Source organism: Ursus maritimus, unplaced genomic scaffold (genome assembly GCF_017311325.1).
Source record: "Ursus maritimus isolate PB19 unplaced genomic scaffold, ASM1731132v1 scaffold_2, whole genome shotgun sequence".
In the NCBI taxonomy this organism is placed as follows: domain Eukaryota; kingdom Metazoa; phylum Chordata; class Mammalia; order Carnivora; family Ursidae; genus Ursus; species Ursus maritimus.
This window is the reverse complement of record NW_024424452.1, coordinates 72,912,736-72,938,356: the sequence shown is the minus strand read 5'-3', so window position 1 is coordinate 72,938,356 and position 25,621 is coordinate 72,912,736. Positions and strand designations below refer to the sequence as shown.

Below are 25,621 nucleotides of genomic sequence, written 5' to 3'. Positions count from 1 at the left end.
ATTTATTTATTTATTTATTTGAGAGCAGAGGGAGAGGGAGAATCTCAAGCAGAGTTCCCACTGAGTGCAGAGCTCGATTTGGGGCTCCATCTCAGGACCCTGAGATCATGACCTGAGCCAAAATCAAGAGTCGGACGCTTAACCGGCTGAGCCACCCAGGCGCCCCCTGCCTTAGGACGTTTACACACTCTGTTGCCAGACCTAATATTGACTTGTCTTCAGATCTCAGTGTAAATAAATGTCACTTCTACAGAGAAGCCTTTCCTACCATTCCATAATCACAGTAGATTTCTCGTTATCTTCTCTCCACTCCCTTATAAACTAGCAGATTTATAACTACATCCATTTGTGCGTTGGGCCTGAAGCCCATGTCCCTCTGCTTGGCCATAGGCTCCATAACAGTGAGCATGAACAGTGAAAGGTGTTTTGTTCATCACTGCGTCCCTACTGGCTGGACAGACAAGTAGCCAGCACACAATGGGTGCTCGTTAGCAACTGCCTGAAGGAAAGAGAGGCTAGAGCTATCTTTCTGGAAAGAAGGCTCACGGTCACAATGCATTCTGATGGGATTATCAGCAACAGACTTAAAAGCAAGACTTAGAATAAAGAAGAGCTTGGAGGAAGAGCCTGACCTATGACAACTTGTTGTGTCACGATAAACTGACTGGGAAGCCATCACTACCTGACAGAGTGCTACCTGTAATTATTGGAAAGACTGATTGGCAACATTGTTTCAAATTTCCAAATTAGTTATTAGTAGTCACACTGGGCACAACACAGGAAGCAATCATTTCAGCATGGCAGAGGGGAGACTAGGAATTAGAAGACCCAAGTTCTAGTCCCAATTGCACAATTCAACTGTATATATTTTAAGGCAGTAGTTCTCTTGTACAGGATGTTTGGAAATACCTGAGGGTGTTTTTTTTTTTTTTTAAGATTTTATTTATTTATTTGACAGAGAGAGAGACAGCCAGCGAGAGAGGGAACACAAGCAGGGGGAGTGGGAGAGGAAAAAGCAGGCTCCCAGCGGAGGAGCCTGATGTGGGGCTCGATCCCAGAACACTGGGATCACGCCCTGAGCCGAAGGCAGATGCTTAACAACTGAACCACCCAGGCACCCCAGAGGGTGTTTTTTCTCACAACGATCAGCAACCACAATATTTAGCAGCTGAAGACCAGAGATGTTCGATGTTCTATAATGCACAGACAATCCTACACAACAAAGTCCAATCCTGCAACCCAGAAAACTTCCAAATATCTTACAGAGCATTCACAGGGGTTAAAACAAAACAAAACAAAACAAAACAAAACAAAACAATTTATATTGTTCTGACCTTAGAACCTAATTCCATTTTACATACATATGCAAAATTCACTCAATTTCCAGGAATGCAATTACCTTGTAAATCAAGGAAAGATTATACTTTGCCTCACTTGGAACTTTACTTAAGGGCTGTTCACCATTTTTGAAAAATAATATCACCAGCGGCAGTCCTGACTGTGTTATCTGAGTTATCTGAGTCCCTCACTGACACCTGGCATCTCCGCCAGCCTCCGCCTCTAGCTGTCGCATTCACAGTGAGTCAGTATGCAAATGTAAGCACCTGACTACTTCATTACGTCTTTTAGTGCAGTCACATTATGCATTTACATACTGAAATACATATTGTATTCTAAATCAATTTCCTTCTAGTTCTCTTTTATTTTATAATTAGGACATCATGTTGGTTTATTGGAAAGAAGGTGGGCTATATTATCTATGAATTATGTTTCGGGGTAGTAAAAGGGAGGGGGTGCTTCAAGTACTTGGTAAACAACAACAACAACAACAACAAAGCAATGTGTGTAATTAGGTTGAGAACCACTAATTTAGAGCAAGTTACCAAACCCCCCAAAGTCTCCTTCTTCATCTATAAAAATAGGGGGTGTGAAGAAACAATTTCTTAGGCCCTGCCTCTGTAAACTCCGGCATTTCACCAGGGCTACATTTCAACAAAAGCTATCTCTGCACAGGTTTTGTGGAACTTCTTGTCCCCAGAGATGAAAGATATGTCCTGGTATTCTTGGACTCGTAAGTAAAACATGGAAGCAGAAGGTGGACAACATTCACTCCCGACTACTCAGAATGGAACTACCCATTAGCTGTAAAAACCATCACAAAACCTAACAGCATTGTCAGTATTTGGGAGATAGGGAATTTATTTCCTTTGAAAGCTAAAATCTTACATATTAGCATGAAAATAGCTTTCCTTTAGATCTTTGTTAGAGGAGCCTATCGACCATAAACCCTACGCAGGACAGTCTATTAGAGCACAAAATCCTAACCTAAAAACAAACAGCTGAAAGAAGCTGATTTAGAAAACAAAACTGGGATGCCTGGCTGGCTCAGTCAGTTAAGCGGTTGGGCTCAGGTCATGGTCCCAGGGTCCTAGGATCAAGTCCCACATCTGGCTCATTGCTCAGCAGGAAGCCTGCTTCTCCTCCCTCTGCAGCTCCCCCTGCTTGTGCTCTCTCTCTGACAAATAAATACAATTTAAAAAAAAAAAGAAAGAAAAGAAAAAAACCCCAAAACTTAATTTCTGAAATATCCTGTAATTAGATATAGGTAATGCCACTCACACAAAATTATCAAAACTCCTAAGAAACTCACTGAAGCAAATGCAAAAACATCCCAGACCTCACGGTGCACAGAGCTCTAAATCTACTCTTTCTCCCTGGGGATCTGTGTCACAGGAAATTTTCTTTTTTTAATTAAAATTGTCTAGGTTTAGAATTAAAAATTAAGATGGTAAAATCACTTCAAAACCTGAAACAATTAAATAAATTAAAGGCAACCCAAAAGGCTATAACAATATCAGGAATCTAAAGTAAGTTACTTTGTTTATATAAGCAGGCACATTTCAGTATCATTTCTTTTCAGAGTGTTTTATAATTATTATGGAAACCAAAAAAACAAACACTCATAAGCAACTAACTTTACAATTCTAAAACAAAAACTCCTGAGCAGTTTTCTGGCCAAGGTTAAAACACCGAATAAAGGCAATGAACATGACTACCATTATCCCAGATGATTCCAAGAACGTTTTGAAAGTGAAGGATATCTATACAGTTGTCCCTTGAACAACACAGGTTTGAACTGTTCAAGTCCACATATGCCGATGTTTTTCGATAAATTTTCTCTTCTCTATTTTCTCTTCCCTATGACGCACTTAATAACATTTTCTTTTCTCTAGCTTACTTTATTGTAAGAATATAGTATATAATAAATATAACATGCAAAATATGTGTGATCAACTGTTTATGTTACCAGTAAGACTTCTGGTCTTACTGTAGGCTATTAGTTAAGTTTTGGGGGAGTCAAAAGTTATACAAGGATTTTTCAACTTTTTTTTTAAAGATTTTATTTATTTGAGAGAGAGAGAGAGTGCATGTGTGCGCAGACACAAGTAGGGGGAGAGGCAGAGTGAGGGGGAGAAGCAGGCTCCCCGCTGAGCAAGAAGCCTATTGTGGGACTTGATCCCAGGACCCTGGGATCATGACCTGAGCCGACAGCAGCCGCTTAACTGACTGAACCACCCAGGCGCCCCAAGGATTTTCAACTTCTGAGGGAGGGTTATTGGTATCCCTAATTCCCACACTGTTCAAGAGTCAACTGCTTATTCCATTCCCCAAACTCCTAGCCATGGGGTAATATATACGGTAGTCCTTAAAATTTCATACTTATTTTTAGGAGTTCTTCGGAGAGCTCTGTTACACTAAAAATAATCTGAGATGGTTCACATTTTATCTGAAAGCAATTGGGAAAAATGTGAAGTCAGAAACTGTTCTAAGTAAAAAGGCCAATTAAATGGCCTCAAACGGTAAGTACCCAGCAGGGGGTTGGAAACGATCCTGGTACTTCATTCTAAGGCACAGGCTGGTAACATGACAGCCTGAAGCCGCTGGCAGCTGTCACAAACAACCGGCTCAGGAAACACCTCACTGTCACTGTGTTCTACCACCCACCCCTCCCTGGTCAGGCTGGAGAAACTTACACACCTAAAACTCAGATCAGGACCACCTCCTCTAAAAAGCCTTTCCCGACCTATTCTCTCCATTCGCACGTGTCTACCCAACTTTCCAGTCAACGCACATACAGCAAGTGTACTATGTACTATGGAGAGCCAGACAAGAAACACTCTTTGTCCCATTGTGTTAAGAGATAACTGTATCTCTAATCTGTCTAGGTGACTCTGATAAAACTCCAGGTTTGGGTACCACTGGACTAGAGGTGGGTTACCTACATCCCGTCCCCCTTTCCTCCTATCACCACGGAAGAAGCATCTCTCCTAAGGCTAATCCTTCCTCCCCAGGAGCTGGATCCTAGAAGATGATGAGCAAAGGCAGAGTCAGACTGATCCACTGGGTGACGGATCTTGGGCAAGTTACTTAATTTCTCTGACCTTCCATGTCCTCTCACTGTCTAGATACAGAGATAATACTGAAAAATATCTAACACGGTGTCTGTGAAATAATAGAAAATAAATATATTGGGCTCTGTTTCTGGTTCCTGACGGAAGGCTTCTGAAACCCGTGTAAATTCCTTAAGTGATAAGAGCACTCAGGAACATCTTTTGTTCTAATGAAGCAAATCTGGGTGAACACCTGGGTCGGAGATGGCCCCCAGAAAGACCAGGGCATGATGAGAAGCCTGGATTCTCATTTTCCAGAGCGAAGAGAGGAGCTGGAAATGGAGTTAATAATGGACCATACCCATGTGAGGAAGCCTCCATAAAATCCTAACAGTATGGGGTTCAGTTTCCAGGTTGGTGAACACATCCGGAGGGTGAAGCACCCCCACACTGCACTTGGACCGTCCCACACTTCCCCCTATGTATCTCTCACATGGCTGCTCACCTCCACCTCCGTTACCATACCCTTTAATAAGCCCGTAAACGTAAGTCAGTGGTTCCCTGTAAGCTGTTCTAGCAAATAATCAAATCCAAGGGGAAGAGGTCATAGGAACCTCCAATTTGTAGCCAAGTTGGACAGAAGTTGTGGGTAATCAGGGACCTAGCACTTGTGGCTGGCACTGAGGAGGCAGGGTTGGGGGCTGGCGTCTTGTGGGACTAAGCCCTTAGCCTGTGGGATCTGACACTATCTCCAAGTAGATAGTGAGTTAAATTGCAGGGCATCCAGCTAATGTAGCAGAATCCTAGGTGTGGGGAAAAACCTACACATCTGATGTCATAAGCATCCTGAGTGTGAGAGTAAAGGAGGAACCTGGGAGGAGAAGACTGGAGTTCTTCCAACCCAGTGTCTCACAGACAGTAAAGGCTCAAAGCCTTCCTCCTCCTCTGAAACCTCGCTCCATTCATTTTCTCTCCTCTCTCTACAAGTGACTCCTTCCTGTGAGCACCTGAACATGCTAGTCTTCTCCATATTTTTAAAAAGATTTTATTTATTCATTAGAGAGAGCGCGTGCACAAAACCACAAGTGTGGGGGCAGGGACAGAGGGAATAGCAGACTCCCTGCTGAGCAGGGAGCCCAACGTGGGACCCGATCCCCAGGACCCCGAGATCACGACCTGAGCCAAAATCAAGAGTTGGTTAAACATCGGTTTAACCAACCGAGCCACCCAGGCACCCCTAGTCCTTCCCATACTTAAAAAAACAAAAAGCAGGGGGCGCCTGGGTAGCGCAGTCGTTAAAGCGTCTGCCTTCGGCTCAGGGCGTGATCCCGGCGTACCGGGATCCAGTCCCACATCGGGCTCCTCTGCTATGAGCCTGCTTCTTCCTCTCCCACTCCCCCTGCTGTGTTCCCTCTCTCGCTGGCTGTCTCTCTGTCACATAAATAAATAAAATCTTTAAAAAAAAAAAAAAAAAAAAAAAAAGCACACACACTTCGGTCAACCTCATGTCCTCTCTTAGGTACATCTCTGTTTCTTCTCATCTAGGAAGCTTTCTGGAAGTCTGGTCTACTCCTTGTCTGCTCCTCCACATCCTTCACTTACCCCCTCACCATGTAACTTAAGCTGCACCTGCCAAGGTGAATAACAGTATCTTACTTGCTAAAACCAATAAACAAGGTTTGTAGTCTAGTGGACACCATCCCATTCTAAGATCTCCCTACAGCATGATACTGACTTTCATGTCCTTCTTGAAAAGTTCTGCTTCCCTAGTTTCCCAGGCACCGCATTCCTGGTTTCTCCTCCATTTATATTTACCAGGCTAATCTTTGCTTCTATAGAAGGGAACTTCATTTGGGGGCGCCTGGGTGGTTCATTGGTTGGGCATCAGACTCTTGATTTCTGCCGAGGTCGTGATCTGGGGGTTGTGCGATGGAGCTCTGTGTGGAGCCCCACCTCTGGCTCAGCATGGAAACTGCTTCTTCCTCTCCTTCTGCACCCCCCACCCCCCACTTGTGTGCATGCTTGCTCACACTCTCTCTCAAATAAATAAATAAAATCTTAAAAAAAAAGTTACATGAGGTTAAGGAGCGCCCTGGTGAAGTCAGTTCAGCGTGGGACTCTTGGGTTTTGGCTCGGGTAGTGATCTCAGGGTGGTGAGAATAACCTCCCCATGGGGCTACAAGCTCAGCATGGAATATTCTTGAGATTCTCTCTCTCCCTCTGCCCCTCCCCCCACCTGTGCTTGCGTGTGTGTGTGTGTGTGTGTGTGTGTGCGCGCGCGCGCACGTGTGCATTCTCCCAAATAAATCTTTAAAAAAAAAATAAAAATAGGGACACCTGGGTGGCTCAGTTGGTTAAGCAGCTGCCTTCGGCTCAGGTCATGGTCCCGGGGTCCTGGGATCAAGTTCCACATTGCGCTCCTTGCTCAGCGGGAAGCCTGCTTCTCCCTTTGCCTGCTGCTCCCCCTACTTGTGCTCTCTCTGTCCCTCACTCTCTCTGACAAATAAACAAATAAAATCTTTGAAAATAAATAAAAAATAAAAATTTACAGGAGGTAAAAAGAACATGTTAAGATGACCTTACTCTTCAGTTTGAGACTTAGTTACTATTCACTCTGGTACACACATAATATATTCATGCCCATCCTCTCCAACTCCTTCACCCTCAAAAACACATGCGCTCCCCACATAGCTACCCACTTGGATACATCAAGGAATAGCCACCTACTTGGATACAAATGCACACCCAGATATGCAAACCCACAAGGAACATTCCACATAGTCAATTAGTCATAGTAGGTGGGTAGGCAAGTAGAAAGGTGCATGACTAGATACATTGGAAAGTGAACAAATCTAAATGACAAGAACTGAATTGGGGGGCGGTGTTACAGGTGAACAAGGGAGTAAGGTGCTAACAAAACAATTATCTAATGGCAGAATAATGATAGATATTAGGTGGTACAAAGAAAACTGTCACTAATTAGTTTCATGACCCTAAATAAACCAAACTTCTGGGCCTTGTCTATAAAACACAGAAGTTAGACTAAGCGATTCCCTACNCATTCATTACAATTCTAAAATTCTGTGATTGTACAGAAAAACTTGACTTTAAAACATATTGCTGTGTTGATTTACTGTTCTCATTCCTTATCATTTCAACCACAACACCCACAACCATTACGCTCCAAGCACAATTTCTGATGGTGGGGCCCTGTCTTTGATATACCTTACGGTAAGTGCTATAATCGAGGGGTCTAATAAAAAGTACTTATAGGGGTCTGGCAGAGGAATATTTAACTCTGCCTAGGGGAGCTGTTGTGTCCCTTACACAGGAGATGACATTTTCACTGGGTCCTAAGGGACAAGCCATGCAATACAAAGCTTCAGTTGAAATTTTTCTATAAAGTGTTAGAAACCCAATTATGACCTAATAGTAAACGAGTAACTGCTAATGAGCTCTGTATTGTTCTGTTTGAACACGTTCCACCAATAACATTGTAAATGGAAGTAGTGTGTCCTCCAGGCAGAAAAGAATACAAAAGGAGAAGGGCATTTACACGTGTCATTTGTTTTCTATTTCTGTGCTGAAGTTGGAAAGCGCAGTTTCTGATGCAGTGAAAGTCCTATATCCATGGTGCTGCCTGCAGATCGTTTCAATAGAATTTTTACTGCAAAAGTGAAACTGAAGCCATAATTTTCGTTCAGATTAAATAGTAAGCAGACAAACTACAAAGTAGCCAGGCAGCTCTTAAAAGAAAATGTTCGGCTAAACTGAAGTCTTAGGAATATGCTAAGACTTTGTGAACTTTACAACGGATATGAAGAGGTACTCTAGACCCAAGTGATACTTTACATGACACCATGTTAAGACAGTGTGACTCTAAGTGAGTCTTACATTTCCGACCATGTTAATTTTTTTTTTAAGATTTTTTAAATTTATTTATTCGACAGAGATAGAGACAGCCAGCAAGAGAGGGAACACAAGCAGGGGGAGTGGGAGAGGAAGAAGCAGGCTCACAGCAGAGAAGCCTGATGTGGGGCTCGATCCCATAACGCCGGGATCACGCCCCGAGCCGAAGGCAGACGCCCAACCGCTGTGCCACCCAGGCGCCCCTGACCATGTTAATTTTTAAAAAAATCATAGTACTCACAATTTTCACACTCAGGCTTGAAACTCCATGATCATGAAGTTCATCCTCAAACAGGAGAACTTCTTCAAAGAATTTAATCTGTTCTCTGGCTTTCAATTTCTCTGTATCTATATGATCTGTTGTGGGTACAACCTGAAAGAAAAAATTCAAGAAGGAACACATAAAAACTTGAAGAGCTAGAGTCACAGGAAAATAGTTTTCCTACCAGCCTTGTCTTCATAGCCAGAGCACACAGCTCTACTTCTGGGTGTCGTCAGTAGACATGAAAGATGAGATATGTTCCTTGTCCCTGAAAACCTTAAGATACTACAGGTGGCTGATACTGTAGCTTCACAAAACACAGAGTCAAAATTCATCATCTTTCATAAAAGTCCAATTCAAATCAAGTGTTCTGTTGTGATTATGAGAAAATTAATCATCTGAAAATTAGTGTGATGAACTACGATCATAGACGTCCAAAGCAGTTTTGTGCTGTGAAAGTTCTACCTTTTTTTTTTTTTTTTTAAAGATTTTATTTATTTATTTGACAGAGATAGAGACAGCCAGCGAGAGAGGGAACACAAGCAGGGGGAGTGGGAGAGGAAGAAGCAGGCTCATAGCAGAGGAGCCCGATGTGGGGCTCGATCCCATAACGCCGGGATCACGCCCTGAGCCGAAGGCAGACGCTTAACCGCTGTGCCACCCAGGCGCCCCGAAAGTTCTACCTTTAAGACACTGGTTAGGAACTTAAAAAATTCCCATTAGAATCTTTTCGATTTCCAGCCTAGCTTCCCCAAACCTACAAACAAAATAGTGTTTTAAGTAATGAGGTAAGTAAGAACTTTCAGAGAAATTCTGAAGGAAAAACTCCTAGCATCCCAAAGGGCTTTAGAGGATGCTGGCCATCTCTTCACTGTATTATTTCATAGCTCACAGACACACATATTCACGACCCAACAAGAGCATCAACAATGTTAACATGGCAAGTCATACCAGCAGCTTCCTAAGTCCAAGTGTCTCCTAAGCTATAGAGTAGGATCTGAGCTATCATTCTCTACTCCACCCGATTTCACTAAAAGATGTTCAGCTTTTCTATTCTTTGACATAGTTGTATCATAAATACACACAACAATGCTTGTCAAACCACAGGTGTTCAGTAAATGGTAGCTATTATTTTACTTTTCTCAGTAGCCATGATGAGGTAATCTGACTCATGGACAGAATTACGAAATGGAGAGTAGTTCGAGAAAACTGGACAAATATTAGAAGAATATGATAAAGGATGTTCAAGAGACATCCTTTATGTCTCTTGACATAAAGGGGCGGGGGAACAGTTTAAAGGAGTATTATGTGATGTAGGGGGGAAAAGATTACGATGACAAGAAGCAGTGTGGATAGGAGTCCCAAGAGGTGAAAAATGTCCATATTTCTTCCATGTTCACTCACAGATAACACTTTAGTCCTCTGCAATTTTTTTCCAAAATGTGTCTGGAGCAGACCTGCGGCCACATACAAAGGTGAAAATTGGGAGTGGGAAGGGAGGCGAGGGGCAGCGACAGGGCAGCATATAACCAGCCCCTTGTGTCACTTGCATGTCTGGATTCTATCGAAGACAAAAGCTGGAGCTTCAAGACTGCCTGAGAGCATAAAAGTTCTGTCAGTATAAACACAACTTCTACATTCCTTACTTTTTATTTAGTTTTAGTTCAAAGGGATACATTTGTAAGATCCTCCTTATAAAGACAGCTGACTTCCAAAAACATTAACCAATCATTACATCAATTTTCTCATTAGTAAATGGCTACTTCACTAATGTTTCATATATACCTTCACAAGGGACCATAGAAATGAATCTATCAGTTGTGGCATTTACTTGTTCTTATAAAAATTTGAAAGAGAAAGAAAATAATTAGATAAAACATGGGTTAGGGATATTCATTATATCTATCTATACTTTCTTCTTCATTTGCAAGGACAAACATGTTTAAAACATATTTTCTCTTTCTCTTTTCTCTTCCTCAACTCTATTTGTGTCCTCCCTAAACTCAGGTATCTGAAAAGAAAGGAGGAAAAAAAAACCCAAAACCAACAGCTCAAATGAAAACAGATCAAACGCTTCTGGCCTCTAGTACTGTCAGAATAAGTAACCCAGACAAACCCTCTTGCTGAAGACAACTTAAAAGCTGGATGGAAAAAAACAAAAACTTAAAAACATCAAATGGTCAAGATGCAGAAGAATTAGTGGACTGAGACCTGAAAGACTGGAGCCCAGAAAAAGTGCAAGTGAGCCTGGCTGGGGCCGGGAGGCAACTGGAACGGCTGATCCAGGTGAGAGGCTGGGCTCTGCTAATCTTTGGCTCCATCACTGTTCAGTGCTCACTAAGGACAGGGACCTTTGACAATTCCCTGAGCCCCTCCCAATTTTGCGACGAGCGCTACACTGGTTTCACAACTTTTTACATTACAGGCCTAGAAACCTCAAACACTGGTCCCAAACCAGAGGTTAGCAAACTAAGGCCTGTAGGCCAGATGTGGCCAAATGTGGCCTATCGCCTATTTTTGAATGAACTGTGAGCTAAGAATCATTTTTACATTTTTTAAATGATTGGAAAAAGCAGGTAAGTTCAAAAAAAAAGAATACCTCAGGACACACGAAATTCAAATTCATTATATGAATATATATATGGATTCATATATATTTCACTATATGAAACTCAAATTTCCATGTCCCTAAGTAAAATGTTACTGAAACAAAGCCATGACTATTCATTTACCTATTGTCTATGGCTGCTTTCAACTACAACAGCACAGGTGAGCAGCTGCAACGTAAACTCTACAACCCTCAAAGCCTAAAACATTCGCTGTCTTTACAAACGTTTGGAGAACTGTGTCCTTGACTATGAACGCCCTCAGGTGCCTGTCAGAAATAACAAAAATCCTCTCCGGAGAAAAATATCATCATCCTGGGATTTCAACAAAATAAGGAGACATATTAGGAGCCTAGACGCCATAAACCAGAACCAACAGAAATAACAAGACAATAAAAGACCCTAGGGACTCCAGATTTTGAAAACGAGGCCCAAGCTGTAAAATAACAATGCACATTAGTTTTAAGGAACTAAAAGCTAAGGTCGAGAATTTCAAATTATATTAGAAAATATTTTTTAAAAAGAAGTATGATCAGGAAGGGTCCTGCTGGAGGGTGCTCGCAACGTCTTATTTCTTTTCCTGGGTGGCTACATTTCACAATTCACTAAATTGTACCTTCATGTTTTCGGAGTTATTTCACAACCTTTAAAAGGCTTAAGAAACATATGGAATGCTACAAACATTCTTAATACCTTACAAGAAGAGTAAGTCCCATTCACATCTTTCAAATAAGACTTTCCACACGTCAGATGGAGGTTTATGACACTTACTTGACATACAAATATTTTTTAATTTATCATATAAAGTTAATGGTAAATGCTAAGAGCCCTATGCCAAATTTCCTTTTAAAAATTTTCCTCTTTAAAAATTACTGAAAGTAGTGTGTGTGTGTATATACACACACATTATATATTTATTTTCATATATATACATATAATATATATAAGAAAACTTTTTTCTTTTTTTTCCTATAGTACATACCATTAGTAACATATAGTGAAATTACTGTTATATGGTGATTTTTTCTTTTTTTTTAAATGAGGATATAACGTCCGTACTATACAACTCACCCTTTGAAAGTGTACAATTGAGTGGTTTTTAGTATTTTCAAAGATTGTGCAGTCCTCACTGCTAACTAACTCCAGAACATTGCCATCACCTCAAAGAGAAACCCCCATACCTATCAGCAGCAACTCTCCATCCCCTCCTCCCCTAGCCCCTGGAAACCACTACTCTAATTTCTGTTTCTATAGATTTGCCTCTTTTGCAAATCATTCTGGAATCACACATGTGTGCTTTGTGTCTGACTTCTTTCACTTAGCATGTTTCCGAGGCCCGTCCATGTTGCAGCATGTATCAGCGCTTCACTCCTTTTTCAAGGCTAAATAATATCCCACTGCCTAGATACACCAGTTCTGCTTACCCATAAGTTCTGCTTATATCTGATGATTATTTGTCTGTTTTCCACATTTTAGCTATTATTAATAATGCTGCCATGAACAGCTGGGTACAGGTTTTTGCATGGTTACAGGTTTTTCAACTCTCTTGAGTGTATACCGAGGGAGTAGAATTGCTGTGTTATATGGTAACTCTATGTTTAACTTCTTCTTTTACTTGCAGCCAAAAATATGTAACATGAAATCTACCATCTTAACCAGTTTTAAGCATACAATTCAATAGCGTTAACTATATTCACATTGTTGTCAAACAGATTTCTAGAACGTCTTCATCTTGCAAAACTGAAACACTATTAGAACTGTTAACCCGTACCTCTGTGAAAAACAACTTTATCAACTAGGGTACAATACTTATGGCAGTTCCTTTCGCCTTTAGACTTAACAAAGTCTGTGCATTTCTCCCTAAAAATGTACTTCGAAAAGCTGAAGATACTGAAGATGATATATAAATGGCCAATAAGCATACGAAAAGATGCTCAACATCACTAATCATTAGCGAAATGCAAATTAAAACCCCTCACGCATTGCTGATGGGAATGTAAAATGGGGCAGCCACTGTAGAAAGCAGTATATAGGTTCTTCAAAAGATTAAAAATAGAATTGCCGTGTGATCTAGCAATTCTACTTCTGGGTATATATCCAAAAAACTAAAAGCAGAATCTCAAAGAGATATTTGCACACCTCTGTTCATAACAGCACTATTCACAATAGCCAAGGACAAGCAACCCAAATGCTCACAAATGAGTAGGTAAACAAAATATGGCATATACATATACAGAAGTATTATTCAGCCTTTAAGGATGGAAAGTCTGACATGTGCTACATTGATGAACCTTGAGGAACTATGCTAAGTGAAATAAGCCAGTCACGGAAAGACGAAAATTGTATGATTCCACTTATCTGAAGTATCTCGAGTGGTCAACTTCATAGAAACAGAAAATAGAATGGTGGCTGCCATGGGGCTGGGGGAGGAGGAAATGGAGAGTTATTGTTTAACAGGTACAGTTTCAGTTTTTCAAGATGAAAAGGTTCTGGAAATCGGTTGCATAACATGAGAATACTTAACACTAACTTAAAATACATAGAAATTGTTAAGATGGTAAGTTTTGTTACATGTTTTTTTACCACAGTAAAAAAAAAAAAAGAGAAAGAGAAAAAAAAGCTCAAAATATTAAATCACACTGAATAAGTTGGTAAATGTTCCAACATGCTTTAAAAAAGAGTGCTTTCTTTAGGGGCGCCTGGGTGGCTCAGTCCATTAAGCATCTGACTCTTGGTTTCAGCTCAGGTCACGATCTCAGGGTCCTGTGTCAGGCTCCAGACTCAGCGAGGAGTGTGCTTGAGGATTCTCTCTCCCTCTCCCTCTCCCCCTCCTCTGGCTCACGCTCTCTCTTTCTCTCGCTTGCTCTTAAATAAATAAATACATCTTTTTTAAAAATACTTTTTTAAATGCATGGACATTATACACGTTTTATTCCTAAAAGGCAATACAACTAGGAGAGGCAGTCTTCCCCTTTTACCCTCCTGCAAAGTCAATTTATTTATTTAACAAGAATGAAGAAAATGACCACATGTTGCCAGGTACATATTAGGCATCTCATGTCATAACATTCTTACACCATAATCTTGGAGATGTTCTGAGGGTGACCCAGCTAATAAGTAGCAAGGCTGGATTTGAATCCAGCCAGTACGACTCTATGACTGGCTCTCTTCTCTTATACTATGCTACAGCTCACGGAGTAATAGGTAAAACCACCCAAAAAGAGTGAGAAAACACTACACACACACACACACACATGCGCACACACACGCCCACACACACGCACACACCCACACACCCCAGCAGCCCCAGCAATTAAAAGGCAAGAATTTAAGAGCAAAAGGAAAGGCTTCATTCTAATGCCTCATTCTCTGACATTCTTACCATTTATATAAAATACATTCTCCTCCACAGGCATATACTTCCTATACACACCAGGGCTTTTGTTTTCAGAAAGGGTGGAAGAATCAAATAATTTAAAATCCCAAGTAATATTCTAGGGCAAAAAATCCTTTGGGGCGCCTGGGTGGCACAGCGGTTGAGCGTCTGCCTTCGGCTCAGGGCGTGATCCCGGCGATCCGGGATGGAGCCCCACATCAGGCTCTTCCGCTATGGGCCTGCTTCTTCCTCTCCCACTCCCCCTGCTTGTGTTCCCTCTCTCGCTGGCTATCTCTATCTCTGTCGAATAAATAAATAAAATCTTTTAAAAAAAAAAAAAATCCTTAGGTATTGGGGCGCCTGGGTGGCGCAGTCGTTAAGCGTCTGCCTTCGGCTCAGGGCGTGATCCTGGCGTTCTGAGATCGAGCCCCACATCAGGCTCCTCCGCTGGGAGCCTGCTTCTTCCTCTCCCACTCCCCCTGCCTGTGTTCCCTCTCTCACTGGCTGTCTCTCTCTGTCAAATTAATAAATAAAATCTTTAAAAAAAGATCCTTAGGTATTAAGAAAGTCAAATGCAAAAAATGTTCCAATGGAGTGATCTTACACAAACAACAACCATGCTTAACAATAAGCTACAGCACTGGTATTAGGTTATTACGAGACACATACTTTAGGATCTTGAACCCATTTCTTCACCCATAAAATGAGGATAAGAATGCCTATGATATAAGGTTATTTTGAGGATTAAGCAACAAAGTTCTAACAATTTTGCCTAGAAAACGGTTACTCAATTTTTTAAGGCAATAAAGGAACATATTCATCAACTCTGTTTAGACCATAAAGCAAAAATAAATATTTAGACAACGTATCTAGTCTTGGTATTTCAATAATACTTAATATATATTTTCGATTACATCTTGGTATATATCTAGTCTAATATTTTAGTCTTGTTATTTCAATAATATTAACTTAGTTTCCCTGACATTTGGGATATGATATTATCACCATAATAATAACAGCAGCTACCATTTATGGAGATCTTGCTGTGGAACAGACATTGTGCTAAACGTTTCACATATATACTCTTATTACCTTACAACTGCTATTATCCGTATACCAAAGTAAGAAACAATGTTTAGCAAGATTAAATTGCTTTTCCAAGTTAAGTGATGGTATTGGGATTTGATTCCAGGCCTGCCAAAGCTTGAGCTCATTACCACCGGTGAGGGGTGATCACACTGACATTTGTCAACACCAGCTTAGAACAAATTACATTACAGGCAAAAGTGTCAGTAAGACTACTGAACACGCTCTTGTCACATCTTTGAAGTATTAAGGGATTGAAATAACCTTGCTCCCCATTAGATTGTAAAGGACGGATTTTTGTCTTTTCTCTGCTATAGCCACAGCTCCTAGAATCAGTACCTAGCTCAGAGAAAGAGCTCAAGAATGAATGAATGAGTGAGTGAGTGAATGAATGAATGAATGCATACAAGTTCTCTCAAAAAATGTGTATTTGTCTTGGAAGGAGCAGAGGAAAATAGTTAAAGCTTGGAATATAGGAGTGGCAGAAAATGAAGAGAACAGAGTTCCTGCTATGAACTTGTGTCTTCCCAAGACTCTAAAAATCTCTGCAGAGACAAGGAGCCCATACACAGCTCTATCTCCTTAACATTTCTGCCTAAGCACCAACATAGGAGTCTCCAATAATCACTTTTACACTAAAATAATTCTGTTCTCTGTAATTCAGTGTGACAGAGACTTGCAACCGAAGCCAAATTTTCTTCATTTCAAATTGTAAGATGTCAAAATGCAGCTAAGTTCCCAATATGAGACCTACCAATTCCACTTTCCCAGCGTCATTCACCATGAAGTGCATCTCTTCTTAAGCATGGTTTAAACAGATACATTATTAATGTGGAACTTTAGCATTTACTGAGCACTTTCCCACAGATTAGCTCATATCAAAACTCTGCTGTTGAGGTCAGTATTTCTGTTTATCCAATTTACTAATAAAATTGAGGCTCAAAGTAAGCAACTTGCCTAGAGTCATACCAGGTTCACAGACAGTGCAGGCAGGACAAAAACCTAAGCTGTCTGACCGGAAGTCCCATCTGCCCACCCGCCTGTTCATCGTAAAACCGTAAGCTACTAACGAGCAGGTTCTGTCCAAGTCGCCTAATTCATCACACCAAGGGCAGATACACATTTTAATGCTTCTTGAGAGTGATAAGGACAGCATTAAGGCAGTTCGCCATTGCTACTAAACATACTGCTGAGAGTACAAATTGTTCCACTGTGGCCTTCTTATTTTCTGTTTATAATCAATAAGCAAAATCCCTTCGCATTACGTTCTGGAGCTTCCCTCAATAGAGAGTTAAGTGGGATGAAAGTGGTAGCAAAATTAAGCCATTATCAGAAAGTTCTAATGCGGAGACCGTCCAAGACAATTAATGACTTTATCATAAAAGCAAAAAATAAGATTTACCTTTAACTTAAGTGATTCTCCAAGTAATGTTCCCTTATAATCTGTTGTATAGGTCCAATCGTATGGTTTAATAACTTCTTTGGAGTGTTCACCCTCCGTCCTCAAATATCAAAATAAGAAGGATCAGATTCAAAAATGCAGAATATAGATCATCTGTATTCATATATCACACCAAATTATATTCTACAAATAATACAAATAACCTAATAAATACATATACTTGTCGTAATTCACTAATACAAGCTCTTTCTTGGTTCTTCTGCATACTTATTGTCATTAAACTTGTCATATGCTGATAGAGGCTCTCCAGTTAGTCTGTATTCTGCCTGAGAACATGGTTTAAAAAGCCGGCTTATACTTCTTTGTATCCTCCGAGGTACCTAGTACATAATACGTACAAAGTAAATAATTGCTGATTTGATTATCAAAGCAAATACATTTTTCTCTATTTCAAGGCTCCTCACATTTACAATGCAAATCACAACGAACCATTTTTCTTCGAAAACGGGTACAATAAAGTACACAGTGTACTGCCTCTTCACTGAAGAACACCGAAAGCTCAAAAATGTAAACCTCACATAGCTCAGCTCAACTGTAATTCAACGGAACTCAACAAGTATTCACGAGGTGGGGTAACCAATCTCCATTTTATGGATGAGAAAAAATGAATCCTAGAAGGATCCAACTATCAAGTTTAACAATAATACTTGCCTTTCACTCTAATAAAATACACATATCATGACTGAAGATTTCTTTCAACTCTTCTTTTTCTTTTAACCCATAACTGCCCAGATTCTCACCTGCTTTCCTGCCACTCTTCAGCACAGGCTACTTTAAGCATTCCTTGATAGTTGTTTACACATCTTAACGCGTCTGTAGCATTGAACTCAATCCCAAAGCCAGAGCCATGCTGGATTCTTAAAACGTTGTCTCCAAACATCATTTCAGGGAGAGATGGCATATGTAACTCATCGGCTAACCTATGCATAACCAAAAGTCAGGTAATAATTCCAAAACGGTTATAATTTTAAAGTAGGCAATAGAGGCAAAAGTTTAAATGTGCTCTGAGTGAAGTTCTAAGGGACCACAATGAAAGCACAGGACTTTAGTGCAAGTCTCCTATGACAGCTACTTTAGCAGATCAGAAGGCTTTCTTTAAATTTGCTTTTTTAAAACTTCTGGATTTTGAACAGCTACACAGCTATTATTGTTAGGTAAGGGAAAATAATACTATATTAAAAATATATTATTACATAAAGCCAACAAAGGACCTATGCATATCCTAAGACCACAATTACCCTCTTTCCTATTGCTTTAGATTCATTTCTAATCAGACATACCAATCAAATCTTGCATATATATTAAAAACAAATAAGCAAAAAACCCCTGTATGAACAAATTAAACAATCAATACTGATTCTTATTAGAAACATCTATTTCATTCCTGGATCACCAAAGGCCCACCACTATCAAGAATAAATACATGGGGGGGGCGCCTGGGTAGCACAGTTGTTAAAGCGTCTGCCTTCAGCTCAGGGCATGATCCCGGCGTACCGGGATCGAGTCCTACATTGGGCTCCTCCGCTGTGAGCCTGCTTCTTCCTCTCCCACTCCCCCTGCTGTGTTCCCTTTCTCGCTGGCTGTCTCTCTGTCACATAAATAAATAAAATCTTAAAAAAAAAAAAAAAAAAGAATAAATACATGGGTTCTAATTCTACTATGACTGCCTAGGAGATGACCTAATGTACCATAGTCTCATGTTTCCATAAGCTTCATGTTTCTGGTAGACTTTTTGTTCTTACACAACAATTATATTAATTGTAGTTATGAAGAAAAGATAGCACTTAAAGGGCCTGTTTCTTGTAGGAAAACAACCTTTCCAATATAATTCTCAACTTGTCACAAGTTTTAAAAGGTGGTAATGAGAAGGCAAAAGCACCAACACTGATGAGGGAAACCAGGCACTTTGCTTACATGGATTTCTGGAAGGACTGTGTCAATTTACATTCTATCCCCTGGCGCACCAATTAAGCAAAAAGTACCAAAATTTAATCAAATTTACATCCTGACTCAAAATACCAAATTTGGGAAATCTGTAATAAAGAATAATTCTGAATGCAAAAAGGAGCTATACACATCAATACTCAAAACCATCTTATTTATAACAGTAAAAAAGAAATACTCAGAACGTCCAATTATAAAGAACTAAATGGTTCTGTATACTACAGTATATTCATACAATGAAATATTATAGAATCATCAAAAATGTTTAAAGAGAAAATATAATAAAATAGGAAAAATGATTGTGATACACAGTAAGGAAAAAAATGGACATATATTTATCACATTTGTTGTATTTTTGCGCATATCAGTGATCTAATGTTTTAAGGTGCACATCTTTAGTATGATATCTAATAAAGTTAATTTTTCATCACAAATTTAAGTAAAATTTATTCGTAGTTATTAGGAGACAGAAAATATTACACACTAGAGAAATTTACACTCCTATGTTCATTGCAACACTACTCACAACAGCCAATATGTGGAAACAACCTAAGTGTCCATCCACAAATGTATGGATAAAGAAAATAGGGTTTATACATACAACGGAATACAATGCAATCTAAAAAAAGGAAGGAAAGTCTGCAATTTGGAACAACATGGATGAAACTTGAGGGTATTATGCTAAGTAAAATAAGTGAGTCACAAAAAGACAAATACTACATGATTCTACTTATATGAGGCATCTAAAATAGTCAAATTTGGGGGTGTCTGGGTGGCTACGTTGGTTAAATGTCGGACTCTTGATTTTGGCTCAGGTCATGATCTCAGGGCTGTGAGATAGAGCCCTAAGTTGGGCTCTGCACTCAGCCCAGAGTCTGCTTGAGATTCTCTCTCTCCCTCTGCCTCTGCCCCTTCCCCTACTCCCACACACACTGTCTCGCTCTATAAAATAAATAAATAAGTAAATAAATAAAATCTTTTAAAAAATAAAAATAAAACAGTCGAATTTATAGAATCAAACAGTGGAATGGTGGTTACCAGAGGCTGGGAGGGGAGGAAAAAATAAATCACTAATCGACAGATATAAATTTTCAGTCAAGCAAGATGAATAAGCTCTAGAGATCTGCTGTACAACACTGTACCTATAGTTAATGTATTGTACACTTAAAAATTTGTTAAGAGGGGAACTACAAAAGACGCTGAATAGCCAAAGCAATCTTGAGAAAGAAGACCAAAGCTAGAAGTATTCTACAAAGCTATAGTAACCCAAACAGTATGGTGCTGGCACAAAAACATACACAATAATCAAAGAAACAGAATAGAGAGTCCAGAAATACACCCACATTTATGGAGCGCCTGGGTGGCTCAGTCAGTTAAGCTTCCGATTCTTCATTTCTTCATTTCGGCTCAGGTCATGATCTCAGGGTCATGAGACTGAACCCCACATCAGGCTCGGCAATCAGCGGGGAGTCTGCTTGGGATTCTTTCTCTCCCTGTTCCTCTTCCCCTTCCCCTGCTTGAGTGTGATTTTCCTCTCTCAACTAAATAAACAAATCTTTAAACCCACATTTATACGGTCATTAATCTTCAACAAAGGAGGCAAGAATATACAATGAGAAAAAAAAAACAGTCTCTTCAATAAATGGTGCTGGGGAAACTGGAAAATCACATGCAAAAAAAGGAAACTGACCCACTTTCTTACACTGTACACAAAAATAAATTCAAAATAGATTAAAGATCTAAATGTAAGACCAGAAACTATAAAACTCCTAGAAGAAAACATTAGGCAATAAGCTCCCTGACATCAGTCTTGCAATATAATGTGGATCTGTCTCCTCAAGCAAAGGCAACAAAACCAAAAATAAATAAATGGGACGACATAAAACTAAAAAGCTTTTGCAGAGTGAAGGAAACCATCAATAAAATGAAAAGGCAATCTACTGAACAGGAGAAGATATTTGCAAATGATATAACCGATGAGGGATTAATATCCAAAATACATAAAGAACTCACACAACTCAATATAAAAAAACAATCTAATTAGAAATGAGCAGAGCAGCTGAATAGACATTTCTCCAAAGAAGACATAGAGACACATGAAAAGATGTTCAACATTACTGATCATCAGGGAAATGCAAATCAAAACCACAATGAGGTATCACTTCACACCTGTGAGAATGGCTATTATTAAAAAGACAAGAAATAACAAATGGCGAAGATGTAGAGAAAAGGGAACCCTCCTACACTGTTGATGGGAATGCAAAATGGTACAGTCACTATGGAAAAGAATAAGGAAGTTCTCCCCAAAATTAAAAACAGAACTACCATACAATCCAGCAATTCTACTTCTGGGTATTTATTTGACCAAACAAAAACATTAATTTGAAAAAAACATATGTAGCTCTATGTTCACTACAGCATTATTTACAATAGCCGAGATATGAAAGCAACCTAGGTATCCACTGAAAGATGAATGGATAAAGATAGATATAGATACATACACACACATACTTCCAAGAAAAAAAGTACAAAGTTCGAATAAAAGAAAAGTTGTTAAGAACACAGATCTCATGTTAAGTGTTCCTACTACATTACATAATTACTACATAATTTTTACAAGAAAATATTAAATACTTAAAAGATTTAATAAGATGAAGATTGAGTGTATTGGAATAAATATTTCATAAAAAACATCCAACTAAATAAATTTTAACTACTTGACTGAATAATGCATACGAAATAATATAAAATGTGATTCTCTGCATTTTCCCCAATATATCTGGAGAAATCTGGTGGTCCTACAAAATATTCCAGTTATATATGTAAAATCATTAGTCACTAATTTACACTGCTAATCATCCCTTCAAGAGTCTCTTCCCTGGTCACTTCCCTCTGCCTAAATCTTACAATACCAGCGCGCCCTAGGGTATCATCCCATAACCCTTTCCTTTTCTTCTGGATAACTTCTACAAGATCTTAGTTTACTCCCAAGGCTCCAGGTATCAACCAGAAGCTGATGATTCCCAAACGTAAACCCAAGGAACGGTCCTGTTTTTTGAGTTCCAAGATAAATGCTTACTGCATCTCCACTTAAGACCCCCCCAACTCACATTTCAACAATCTAAACTGTTCCTCTAGCCAACAACTGCCCCAATCTGTCCCTCCTCCTGTTTCTCACCTTGTTCAATGACGAACCTTCCCATGCAATAGCCCAAGCCAGAAATCTTGTCATCAGTATAGTTTCCTTCTTCCTCCCTCCTCCTGTCAATTAGCCATTAAATCCAGGTACTCCCCTTCTAACTGGTCTCCTTACCCAGTCCTGTAGGCCTCCAATGAATCCTCCACATCACCTTCAGAGAAATCTTTCAGAGTGTACATCTGACAATATCACTCCTTTGTACAAAATTACACCGGTGGTAGTCACACCAAATACAAAGTCCTTAGCCTGTCATACAAATTCTCTCAGTATCTCCACCCCCTGGGGCCTACCTCCCATTTCCCACTTGTCCCCCTCTGGCACATCACGCTGCAATCACACAGAAATGGTTCTTCAAACAAACCCAGGCTCGCACTCCCTCTGGCCTCCCGGCTTTACACGTGTCCCCTGACACCCCCAAACTCTGTCCAGATTCAGCTCAGGCATCACAAACGCCCCACAGCTCGCACCATGCCTGGCCTCCTGGCTTTACACATGCGCCCATGCCCACCCCATCCAACCGACTTTAACAAGATTCACCCTGGCATCCGAATTTCCCGGACGCCTTGTCCCTCGCAACGATCTCAAATAACCCCGCGTATACACCTCTATCAGATATTCACACGGTATTATAATGGCCTGTCTCTCTCATAAGACTGAATTCCTGGAAGCAGAGGCTCTCTCATCTCCTATATTTCAAGTGCCTGGCACAGCACCTGACGTGCTAAAAACCAAGCGCACGTATCATCCCCGCTATCAACCCCCAAGAAAACGGGTCACAGCCACGCAGAAAGAAACGGTCTAAAGGCGTCTCGGGCTGGGGCAGGTAGAGACCTAGGGCGAGGGCGAAGTCCACCAGCCCAGTCATGCTCTGCTCAAACCCGCGCGGAGTGACAGTTGCACGAACGCAACGCCGGGCGAAACCCCACCGAAGGACAGGAGGTGGCCAAGGGATTCTCCCCCAATGTGGTTCAAGGGTCCCGTCCTCACCGACGGAGCCTCCGCCCCGGCGAGGGTTGGGGCTGCGCGCAGCTCGCCCTGCCTCCCGCCCAGGCCCAGCTCCCCGGCCCGCGCCCCGAGTCCCGGAGCCTCACTTCTCCACATCCGCTGACTTCATGATGTGGGTCTTGGACGCCGTCAGCTTCCAGGGCCCGAAGGAGAAGTCCTGGTGGCTGCTCTGGAAGCCGTGGATCATCATGGCCGAGGCGGCGCCGGTGCGGGCCTCACGGAACAGGCTGGAGCAGCGGCGGCAGCGGCAGCGGCAGCGGCAGCGGCACGGCGGACACCGGTTCCTCCGCCTCCGTCCGGCCCAGCCCCCTCGGCTTCCGAGCCGTTACCATGCCCAGCTCCTCCCCGCCCCGCCCCCTGCTGGCCGACCTGGACGCGGGCCCTCCTTTCGCCTTCACCGCCCCTTGGACTTTTGCTTCCGGGACCAGTTGCTAATGTTGCGTGACCCACGTCGTACGTCACGATGCACCGGAAAACAGAAAAGGGGAGAAACTGCTGAGGGGCGGGTCTTCGGCTGCAGGGGGTGTGGTCAGGGACGCACCGCCCCTCCCGCTGGACTCTTTGGATGACGTCATCTGATAGTATTTTACAGAACGCCGGAGAAGGCGAATTTGGCAAGATCTTTACAGACCTCGCAAAGCACTGTCATTATCTCGCATGTTGGCGAATCAGTGTTCAGAGGAAATGTCCTGTATTTTTCTGTTGAGACCAAAAAACAGAAGTCCTTTAGCATTTAGGAGGTCCAGTACCTAGTGTTACATGATTCAAAAGCGGACATCTAACTACTGTTGACTAAGATAAACTCCTATCAAAAATTCAGACTTCGGACAGTTCAAGACTTTCCTGCTCTAGATCCCTGGTATAGTGGAAGCAACATTGGAGAAACTGGTATTAATTCCATTTTTGCAGTGCCGTTTTGGGCGTCCTTGGGCAAACCTCTAAGGATTTTGGCTTCAGTTGCCTCAAAACGAGATGGCTTGATGTTAGGACAGCTCCCAAATCTGTCTTTCTGGCCTCATTTTCAGACAGTCGCTCTCAGCTCTACCCATGTGCACTCAGCCCTACTTCTAAGCCCTTATCCTTGCTGTTCTGTCTCTTAAACTATTAAGTATATTCAGACGTATCCTTTTTCAGACTTAACCTGGCACCTTTGGAAAATATAGATTCTCCAGCCCGCTGCCTCGCCCTAGCCAAGGAATGATTTGCCTTGAACGGACACATCTTCAAAAGGCTTTTCCTGAACCCTGGACCTGTATTTACTTCTCCCTCTGAGCCAACATGTTGATTTAAGTCAACTTCAGGGTCCACTTATTCACCCAAATGAGTATCAAAATGTGAGCACCTGCTATTTGCCAAGCATTTGTTTTTATAACAAAACAGCACTCTCGCCCTATCTTGAAATGGAGATTGACGATGGAATTCTGAGACATGATTTCAGTGATACAAGGCAGGACCCCTTTCCCCTCAAAATGTATGTTATCTATCCATCTGTCCAGTTTCATCTAAAATTTCAATTGCTTCAACTAGGGCAATGGGCCACTGATTTGCTTAATCAGTCATTTACAATTTAGTCTAAATGATTTTATTATATCATTTTCTATGAGCTGGCCTTGATAGAGAAGTGCCAGACCACACTATCCAGACCTGAATTAGTGCTTTCCCACCTACCCTTTCAAAACATTTCTCCCCTTCCCATCTTTTCCTAAGCAGGCTAGGATGAAGACTTCCTATTAGAAGGATATTTTATTTAAATTTAAAATCTAACAATTAAGCCCCTTATCTCAATGGCCTCCAATTCCTCACGTTATTAGAAACTTTAAGACTAAAATTCTCTGAGAAACAAATCTTTAAATGTACAACTTAAAGCACTCACACATTAGAAAGAAAGAAAGATATTTAGGCATTAAGTGGGTTTTGTCTGTGCCCATTCAAGTACTATCATGCAACAACTATCTGCTTTATTAAGCTGGTTCTTGGGAAGGAGTAACACCTGGGACTTGATTTTTCAACAGATTGGGCAAAGGATGTTTGAGCCACCCAAACAAACCATCCACTGTACAAGTTTGTCAGGATTCAGTTCTGAGGGACGCCTGAGTGGCTCGGTTGGTTAAGCATCTGCCTTCGGCTCAGGTCATGATCTCAGGGTCCTGGAATCGAGTCCTCTGCTCAGCGGGGAGCCTGCTTCTCCCTCTGCCTGCCACTCCCCCTGCTTGTGTGCTCTCTCGCTCTCTCTGACAAATAAATACATAAATGTTTAAAAATTTTTTTTAAAATTCAGTTCTGAAAACAACCAACTGGTTATTACAGAAATTTGCTTATTTGCTCATTACATGGGTTTTGGGGGGCACCCACTGTGGCACCGGAATCTGCTTTAGGTATAA

At 41.0% G+C, this 25,621-nt stretch overlaps 1 protein-coding gene across 1 annotated transcript in view; it reads right to left on the bottom strand.

The window, feature by feature from the left end:
* The window catches only part of TIPRL (TOR signaling pathway regulator), a 30,914-nt gene extending 7,352 nt beyond the window's left edge, over window positions 1-23,562 (bottom strand). The window contains exons 1-4 of the mRNA XM_008695752.2: window positions 23,327-23,562; window positions 17,833-18,012; window positions 17,033-17,132; window positions 8,542-8,673 (exon numbers count right to left, since the gene is read on the bottom strand). Of these exons, the coding sequence (XP_008693974.2) occupies window positions 8,542-8,673; window positions 17,033-17,132; window positions 17,833-18,012; window positions 23,327-23,430 (516 nt within the window). The 5' untranslated portion in view covers window positions 23,431-23,562. The remainder of the gene's footprint in view (window positions 1-8,541; window positions 8,674-17,032; window positions 17,133-17,832; window positions 18,013-23,326) is intronic.
* Window positions 23,563-25,621: the final 2,059 nt, after the last annotated feature.